General features: G+C 39.0%; 1 protein-coding gene across 1 annotated transcript; it reads right to left on the reverse strand.

Moving 5' to 3' along the window:
- Positions 1 to 503: 503 nt before the first annotated feature.
- On the reverse strand, positions 504 to 7,498 carry LOC100396563 (putative ATP-dependent RNA helicase DDX53). The gene is given in 2 exon segments (XM_008991554.5): positions 504 to 7,023; positions 7,025 to 7,498. Coding segments are annotated over 2 exon segments (1,869 nt in total). The 5' UTR covers positions 7,399 to 7,498; the 3' UTR covers positions 504 to 5,528.
- Between the last annotated feature and the right edge of the window lie 581 nt (positions 7,499 to 8,079).

Raw genomic sequence — 8,079 nt, forward strand, 5'->3', positions numbered from 1 at the left:
TGGGAGGCTGAGGCAGGCAGACCACGAGGTCAGGAGATGGAGACCATCCTGGCTAAAAGGGTGAAACCCGATCTCTACTAAAGATACAATAAATTAGCCGGGCGTGGTGGCACACACCTGTAGTCCCAGCTGCTCAGCAGGCTGAGGCAGGAGAATAGATTGAACCTGGGAGGCGGAGGTTGCAGTGAACCAAGATGGAGCCACCACACTCCATCCCAGGTGACAGAACGAGATTCCATCTCAAAAAAAAAAAAAAAAAAAGAAAAAGAAAAAGAATCTTAGCCCAATTTGCTAAAGTTACATAATTAATTTTTTTCATTTAATTACAAAGAAGCCAAATACTTTTTAATATATATGTTGTTCACTTGTCTAGTGAGTTGCCTTTAACATTTTGCCCATATTTATTCATCTTTTATTTTTTATTTTGTAAAAAGCTCCATATATAAAATATAAATAACTATAGTTATATTATATATTTTAAATTATTTTTCTGGTGTTTCCTTTGCCTTTGATGGCATTTTTGACATTAAGAAGATTTTCATTTTGACATTGTCAAATCTACTCATATTTACCTTTTTCTGTGGTTGCTTTTATGTATAAAAATTATTTTCTGCATTGATATCAGAAATGATTTTCTCTATATAAACTTAATGTTCTTCTGTGTTTTAAAAATGCAGTAATCTAGTGGGAATTAATTTCTAATAGGAGGAGTTTTTGGTCCTGCTATATATTATGTATTTTTAATTTATTTATTTTACTTATTTTGTTTGGAGTAGGTTTCTCTTTCTTCACTGATTTTAAACTGTCTACCTTTGTTGCCTACTAGATTGCTATGCAGATTTAGCTCTCAACAGTTCTCTCATGATTTGTTAATTACATAGGATAAAACTCTTTGAACGGTTGTATTTTTGATAATGTATTTAAATACTTGATAGTGCAATTTCTCTTAATTCATTTTATTTCTTTAAAGTTGTCTCTGTAGGAATGCAAGCTAGGATAGTATAAATGTCAACATTATTCTCAAATTACAAGAACTGTAACGGCAAAAGTTTTGAAATGAAGGAGAGTAGATAAGAACTTTGGGAAGATGTGGCACTTTGGCTGGACCCAGAATGGTAAAGGTGATTTGTCTTGGCAGAGAGGAAAGAGAAAGGGCATTCCAAATGGAGGGAAAGCCTGAGCAACACCCAGAATAGTGAACAAGCATTATACAGTGGGCGATGGGAGAGGGAAACTTGGAAGGGACTCAATATTTGTTGAATGCCTACTGAATGTCAGTTACTGTGCTGAGACTCTTATGAATAACTCTGAAGTCAGTTGAATCCTCATACTTTGACTCCTACGTATATTCAGTGCTTTGCTTTCCATCTGTTCCAGTTTGTATATAGAACTCAGTATTTCTTGGAATTTCCGAAACACAATTTACTTACACAAAAACTTTATTGGTCAATCAATGCAACCAATCAGTTTCTTGACCTCAACACCATATATTCTGGACTGAAAAACCCATTGTTGTAAGGTACTGTCCTGTGCATTATAAGATGTTTATCCCTGACTTCCACCCACTAGATGCCAGTAGCAATGCTGCCCCTTGCTGGGACAACTAAAATTGTCTCCGGACGTTGCCAAATGTCCCTTAGGGAGCAAAATCAACTCCAGCTGAGAAATACAGATTCTACCAAATAAAGGAAAGTTAGTGGAGGTTTTTTTGCCTCAGGCTCCTGAGTACCTGGGATTACAGGCACTCACCACCACATCTGGCTAATTTTTTGTATTTAGTAGAGATGGGGTTTCACCATGTTAGTCAGACTGGTCTCTAACACCTGATCTCAGGTGATCCACCCACCTTGACCTCCCGAAGTGCTGGGATTACAGGTGTGCACCACCACGCCTGGCCAATGGAGGGTTTTATATTGTAAAGTGCACAGCAAATGAATATCCTCTTTTTGTTTTCCTTCTTAAAGTCCACTTTTGGCTTCTCTGCAACTAGGTTTGTGCTTTTATTTTTGCTTAATCTATTGCAAGGTTTCTCAACTGTGACACTACTGACATTCACATTCAGACCAGATAATTCTTTGTTGTAGGGAGCCCTCCTATGCATTATGTGATGTTTAGTGGCATTCTCTGACTCTACCTAGGAGATACCAACGCCACCACCATCACTACCAGGTATGACAACTGATAAGGTTTTGTCTGTGTCCCCACCCAAATCTCATCTTGAATTGTAGTTCCCATAATTCCCATGTGTCAGGGAAGGGACCTGGTAGATGGCAATTGAATCGTGGGGGTGGGTCTTTCCCGTGCTGTTCTTGTGATAGTAAGTCTCACGAGATCTGATGGTTTTATAAAGGGGAGTTCCCCTATACAGGCTCTCTTGCCTGCTCACCACGACTTGCCATTGCTCCTCCTTCACCCTCCACCATGATTGTGAGGCCTCCTCAGCCACGTGGAACTGTGAATCCGTTAAACCTCATTTTCTTTTGGGAGGCCGAGGTGGGTGGATCACGAGGTCAAGAGATAGAGACCATCCTGGTCAACATGGTGAAACCCCATCTCTACTAAAAATACAAAAAATTAGCTGGGCATGGTGGTGCATGCCTGTAATCCCAGCTACTCAGGAGGCTGAGGTAGGAGAATTGCTTGAACCCAGGAGGTGGAGGTTGCGGTGAGCCGAGATCATGCCACTGCACTCCAGCCTGGGTAACAAGAGTGAAACTCCGTTTCAAAAAAAAAAAAAAAACCAAACACCTCATTTTCTTTATAAATTACCAGTCTTGGATATTCTTCATAGCAGTATGAAAATGGACTAACACAACAACCCAGTCTGTCTGTCTCCAGACATTGACAAAATTGGTCCTGGTAGAGAACCAGTGATGTAGACCATACCAAAGACAGTAAGCTTGTAGGGATACTTTTTTCCACGAAACCCACAAGATACAGCTTAGAAACCCTCTATTTTTTTTTCTTTGAAGTGCCTTTTTGATTACTAGGCAGTTGGTTTTGGTTGTTTTTCTTAGGCTGTCTCAGGGATGCCCCATCTCAGAAATATTGCTTTGGGCCAGATAATTATTTGTTGTTATGGGGCTGTCCTGTAGATTGTAGAGTGATTACCCTCTACCCACTAGATGCCAGTAACACCTCACTGCCCATCCATAGTTGTAACAACCAATACTGTCTACAGATATTGTCAAAGGTCTCCTGGAGAACAAAATTGCCCTTGGTTGACAATCACTGCTCTATTTCTACTTATGTTTCTCTATACACTAGTTTTTCTTTTCAGCCTTTTTTTGTAGAAGAAATACATATATCCCTCATTTTCCTACTCATAGACATTGAGTGATAATTTTTCTTGTTACTGTTACTTAAACATGATTATGGAAATATCCTATCTTAAGTGGTTTAATTGCTGCATTTTTTAAAACAAATATAGCATTGCCCATAAGAATAATTCTGGAAAATAACATATAGTCTAACTTGCTTAACATTTATCATTTCTCCTCTGAGTGAACATCCCTAAGCCATTTGAGCTTCTATGATAGTTCTGCTATAGATTGCCTTTGCATTAAATTTGCACACACTTTTCTATTTCACTAAATCTGAACTTGTACAGAACCTCAAGATAAGCATACTGCCTTACACATAATTACTATACTGAAATTAAAAAAATATACATATTAGAATCAAGCACTTCCTTGTCAAAATACAGCTTAATTTCTCTTTAACCAGATTTAGGGTCTTTAGGCAAGTTAGCTCCTCTGACTTTGCTCCATCCGCTGCAAAACGGGTAAGATTACCTTTTGAGTGGATTTCTTACAAATAGTAGAGATTGTGAGATAAAGCGCCAGGTATGTATCACTCAAAAATGTTAACAATTGTTATTGATTTTATCAAGAGATATTGAGGTCTACATTTCAAAAAGCCTTTAAAGTCCATACTTAAAACGTTAAATACCTATACCTAGAGCGTTTACTTCTTTCTTTCCCATATTTTCTGACTTATTTATAGTCACAACTGAGGCAGGCTGAGGAAAAAAGATTGCTGCCTTAATTTTTCTCGATTTTGCCAGAAATAACTAATTCTAATGTTTTCATGAACACTAAATTTTAATGTTTACTTAGCATCATTGTGAGGATGTCTTTTTGCAGATGTGAGAAGCACATTGCTTCTAAATAAGGCATAAGAGGTAGAATTATAAAGAAAACTAGGAAGAGTTTTACTAAAATTGGTTCTTATGGCAAAAATGCCATTTGATTGGTTTTAATGTTTTTCCCAGCAGATGAATTTTTCTTTTGCCTTAATTTTTTTCACAGATATATGTGAACATTTATGGTTTTGAGCTTCCCAGGACCAATTGAATTAAAATAAAACCTGATGAAAATAAAAGCAAAGAATAAAAGGAAAACCGACCAGTTACATTGCAAAATCAATAAAAATGCAGAATGCACTTTCTTGTCATTGAAAAGGACTGTTTTGTTCAATTTATTATACAAGGATGCAATTTCCCCTAGATTAGACAAGGAAGTGTTAACCCAAGGCTGGGTATACAGTTTTAGTCATCACAGAATTTTAGAGGTGAAAGGGACCCCTAAATTAATTAATACAACTATCTCATTTTATGAGTGGAGAAATTGAGGCCTAGAGAAGGGAAGCAACTTTCTCAGAATTTTAACCAAGGGTTAGTGACAAAATGCATACAAGGACTGATTCCCAGTGAGTCAGACATCCTGCTCTGTTGGTGACATCATTCTGATAAAAAATAGAATCGTGGAATCTTCTAAAAAAATCTAGCATTTATTTTCTAATGAACTAAAAAAAGTGGAGAATGATAGTGGAAATAACTTTAAGAACTGTTGTGGCACCAACTGCTGGGGGGAAAAAGAATATTTTGACTGGATAAGTATGAAGCTATGCTTCAATTTAGTACTATTTGAAAGCTAGAAAAGCATCATTGTTGTCTTCTACCAAGTGTTTTAGAGAAGACAAATGGACATAGCAGACTGCAAAAATAACACAGGAACAGGAAATCAAATACCACATGTTCTCACTTATAAGTGGGAACTAAATGATGAGAACTTATGAACACAAGGAAACAGCAGACACTGGTGTCTACTTTATGGGGGAGGGTGGAAGGAGGGAGAGGAGCAGAAAAGATAATTATTGGGCACTGGGCTTAATACCTGGGTAATAATATGTACAGCAAACCCCCGTGACACATGTTCACTTATGTAACTAAACCTTCACATATACCCCAAACCTAAAATCAAAGTATTTTAAAAAAGAAATTAAACTTTAACCAATATATAACATTTGCTTTTTCTTCACAAATTCTCTCATTCTCTCATTTGGGAAGCCTTATTTTTATTAAGGAACAGACACAATATTAAAAGTTCAGCAGAATTATTTAAGAATTAGTTGTTTCTTCAAATGGCCAGTATGTTTCTGATACTTCCTTATGTATATTCAATACTGCATAACATTAACATGCCTGGAATCTTCTAGTAGCCTGGTACAACTTTTCAACTTAAACATCAGTAAAACTCCTTGCGTCTTTCTCCAGGTTTTCTTGATGGTTTCTCTGTGTCCCTCTTTTGTTGTTTAAACTTGTATTGCTCAGCCATTAGTACCAGATCTTCTGGAACACTCTGATTTGCCCTTTCCAGAATTTTAACCAATTCACTAGCCATTTTCGAATCTCTCTGAGTGATGAGGGTAATTGATGTGCCTATCTTTCCTGCCCGTCCAGTGCGCCCTACTCTGTGGATATATTCTTCTATATTCCATGGGAAATCGTAATTATATACATGCGTGACATCATTAATATCAAGGCCTCTGGCTATTAAATCAGTTGTAATCAGTACCTTTGTGTTTCCACTTTTAAAGTCCTCTAATGCTCGTTCTTGGTCACTCTGTTCTCTGTTGCCATGCAGTGCTTCTGCAGATACGCCTTGGATATTGAAGTCGCTTGATAAGTCATCAGCAATGTATTTTTGTTCGACAAACAAGATGACTTTGTCATTTGGCATCAGGTTCTCTATGAATTCTTGGATAAAAGCTCGTTTTTCTTTTTCTGTGGTAACAATTATATTTTGCTTCACTGTATTTGTGGTCGTAAGATTCAGAGTACCAACATAAACCATCATAGGATCTTTCAAATAAGAATGTGCCAGTCGATGAACAGTATCTGGCCAAGTTGCACTTGTCATAACAGTCTGCCGGTCTGGGCGCACATCCATTAAAATCTTCCTTATCTCGGGTTCAAATCCCATATCCAGCATTTTATCTGCCTCATCCATAACTAAATAGGTTACGCTTCTCAGGTTGACAGAGTTATTCATCTGTAGGTAATTCAGCCTCCCAGGAGTGGCGATAATGATATCTACACCTTTGCTAATGTCTTCTATTTGTTCTTGTCTGTTTTGACCACCATATATGCAGATGCTTTTAAGACCTTTATGTGAGTACTTTGAACTTTCAGCTTCCACCTGAACAGCCAACTCTCTAGTGGGTGTAAGAACCAGCATCCCAGGACCATTCCTTTGCTCTCTAGATATTGGTTGAGAATCAAGATGAATAAACCCAGGCATTAAATAGGACAACGTTTTCCCTGTTCCAGTTTGTGCAACTCCTATAAGATCTATTCCTTGTAGAATAATTGGCCATGCTTGGGATTGAATTGGTGTTGGCTTTCTGAATCCTGCCCTTGTTATGCTTTTCAAAAGATCAGGGTATTGCCGAAAAGCGTCTTCAAACGTACAAGCAGGTTTGGGGATGAGACGCTTTTCCCCACTTTTCAAGTCATCACATGTTACATCGTAATTTTCCTTTCTCCAGTTAATCACCTGCATTTCAGACATGGAGCTTGTTGCTTTGGATTCTATGTAAAAGTTTTTCTTGATTGGTGGTAAATCTGCCCATTTGCTCTTTTCCCTCTCCAGACCGCTAGCCCTAATTTGATCCCAATCTAACGATGGCCGCGCTTCTCTAACACTGTCATTTCTGCATACATTTCTTCCAATAGGAGGTTATGCTGGATTCTGAGTTGTAGCTTTCCTGTTTTCTAATAAGAGTCTCTATGGCTGCTTTGGCCTTTTCTTTCATTTCCTTGTTACCAAAAACGTTTACTTGTGCTTCAGATGCCCCGTTTACGATGTGTATTAAAGTGTTTGTTGACCGTTCTAGAGCTTTTATTTTGGATCTACTGCGACCAATTACCGCACCAACCATACTGCTCCTTATCTTAAAGCACAATGGCGGTTCACGGGAGCCAGCTGCTCTAGGTCCCTGAAGGCCGGAGGGGCCGCTCCAGCCCCTGCCTCTGCTGCCTCTGCCATCCCAGCTGGCCCCAAGATCGCTTGAATTAGACTCAGCCCTCTTCCACTCTGGGGCCTGGTGGGACATTATGGGTTAGTGGGAGTATCAGCACTGGCTTCTCGCCTACATACGGTTGGGAAGGCAGGTCTGCAGCGTCTTCCTCGGCGCTCTCTGCAGCAAAGATGGCGGCAGCGGCGATTAGCAGGGGCGAGGCTTTGATGGCCTGACCAATCGCAGGGCCTGGACTGGGGTGAGGTCAGCAGGCGTCTGTGACGCAAATTTAAAGAGGCACTCACTCTCACAGGCTGACCCTGCCAGCACCCCAAGAGTAACTGCCGCCTAAACTTCTGTGTCCTGGGTATCCTTTTCACTCTTCTCGCAATAGTTCTGGCTCAGCTTGAGAGCAACCTTGAAGCAGGCCTTAAACATATATACCATATACACATTGTCCTTTATATAAGCCATTTATTTCTCTAAGAGAAAAAAATAGTGGATTTAAAGAAAAACGAATTTACTTATTTATATGTTCGTGAGTTTATTTATTTCGGCAGATTTCTTTTGGAGTGAATACAATACTTTGTCAAGATAAATTCATCACTTCCCTGTCCTCTAGTGTGACCTAAATTATACTAATCAGAAATCTCTTCGGTGCACACTCTAGGGGTGATGGTTAGAAGAGAGGTAGAGTGGTGCCTAAGGTACTTTAGGGGCTGTTTTAACTGGTTTGTGACTTCTCTCAGTGCCTCTTCATTTTTTTCCTTCCCTGTG

This window comes from Callithrix jacchus, chromosome X (assembly GCF_049354715.1).
Source record: "Callithrix jacchus isolate 240 chromosome X, calJac240_pri, whole genome shotgun sequence".
NCBI lineage: Eukaryota > Metazoa > Chordata > Mammalia > Primates > Cebidae > Callithrix > Callithrix jacchus.